This window comes from Olea europaea, unplaced genomic scaffold (assembly GCF_002742605.1).
Source record: "Olea europaea var. sylvestris unplaced genomic scaffold, O_europaea_v1 scaffold31520, whole genome shotgun sequence".
In the NCBI taxonomy this organism is placed as follows: domain Eukaryota; kingdom Viridiplantae; phylum Streptophyta; class Magnoliopsida; order Lamiales; family Oleaceae; genus Olea; species Olea europaea.
Window position 1 is genome coordinate 1 of NW_019250314.1, and position 1,310 is coordinate 1,310.

At 37.0% G+C, this 1,310-nt stretch overlaps 1 protein-coding gene across 1 annotated transcript; it reads left to right on the forward strand.

Annotated features, from left to right (window-relative positions):
• The first annotated feature begins 9 nt into the window (after positions 1 to 9).
• LOC111385400 (transcription factor HHO3-like) lies at positions 10 to 1,221 on the forward strand. The gene is made up of 4 exons (XM_023009786.1): positions 10 to 287; positions 368 to 636; positions 730 to 994; positions 1,110 to 1,221. Exons 1-4 carry the CDS (start codon positions 143 to 145, stop codon positions 1,208 to 1,210), a joined length of 780 nt encoding a protein of 259 aa, XP_022865554.1. The 5' UTR covers positions 10 to 142; the 3' UTR covers positions 1,211 to 1,221.
• The last annotated feature ends 89 nt before the right edge of the window (positions 1,222 to 1,310 follow it).

Here is a 1,310-nt window from a genome sequence, read left to right on the forward strand (position 1 = left end):
GTTTATTCCATTTATTCTACTTAGATCCCTTTATTCTCGTTTTCCATTCGGTTCTCTCTATGTTCTGGTCCCTTTTAATAGAAGAATACGAGAGAGAAAAACCTGAAAAGGTATAGAAAAATATAGTAACTCATAAGAAAAAATGATGACCAATAGCCATAATCACAGTGATTATTCTGATAAAATGCAAAAATGTCAAGATTATATCCATGCTTTAGAAGAAGAGCATAAAAAGATTCAAGTTTTCCAACGTGAACTCCCCCTTTGTCTTGAGCTTGTCACTCAAGGTACGTATGTAAAGGCTCGTCTCACTGGATTAAATTTTTGGCTCCGATCCTGTTGAAAGATTTGATTTTTATTTTTGCAGCAATTGAGGCATGCAAGCAGCAATTATCTGGTACAACTAGTGAGCATAATTTACATGGGGAATCTGAGTTTTCTGAGCAAATATCAAGTGAAGGGCCAATCTTTGAGGAATTTATTCCTATGAAGTCCAATTCTGGTGACGATGAAGAAAAGTCCCAAAAGCCAAATGATAAAAATAGCAAGAATGTTAATGAGAAATCTTACAAGAAATCAGATTGGCTTAGATCTGTTGGGCTTTGGAACCAAACCGCAGATCCAACCCCAGAAGAGGTAATTTTAGTATTTTGCAATATTATATTTTTGGGGTTGTGTAATTTGGATAAAGATATGAATTTTCTAATCTTTTTTATTTTTAAAATGTAGGATTTATCCGAAAGGGGAACTTCTGGTGCATTTCATCAATTCAAGATAGAGAAAAGTGTTGGTGCCGAAACTACTACTGCACAAGGGATAATGAATAGGTCGGCTGCGCCGCCGGCGGTGACAACGGCAGGTGCCAATTCAAGGGCGGAGAAAGGTGGTGGAAGTAAGAAGGAAAAACAATCTGAAAGAAAGGCAAGGAGAACCTGGTCTCCTGAGCTGCATAAAAGATTCTTGCAAGCCCTTGAACAACTTGGTGGTTCTCATGGTATGTACATGAAATTAAAGTTGATTTTGTTATAATTTTTATTTATTTTTTCTTGCATGTGACTCAATAATCGATTTTAATTAATGCTTATTTTGATTGGATTGGATTTATGCAGTTGCTACACCAAAACAAATTAGGGAGTTCATGAAGGTTGACGGGCTCACTAACGATGAAGTTAAAAGTCATTTACAGGTTTGTACTGTTCTTGAATGTTGATTCCTAACCCCTCCCCCTTCCCCCCCCCCCGCCCCCGGCCCCTTTTTTTCTTTCAATTTTTTGACAATTTTAAGTGGATTTCAATCATGTGAGAATAGCA

Bases quoted from the DNA above. Each gene is read 5' to 3' on its own strand.
- LOC111385400 (XM_023009786.1), top strand. From the start codon at position 143: ATGATGACCAATAGCCATAATCACAGTGATTATTCTGATAAAATGCAA. The intron at 637-729 runs GTAATTTTAGTA...TTTAAAATGTAG, and splicing joins CAGATCCAACCCCAGAAGAG to GATTTATCCGAAAGGGGAAC. The intron at 995-1,109 runs GTATGTACATGA...GGATTTATGCAG, and splicing joins ACAACTTGGTGGTTCTCATG to TTGCTACACCAAAACAAATT.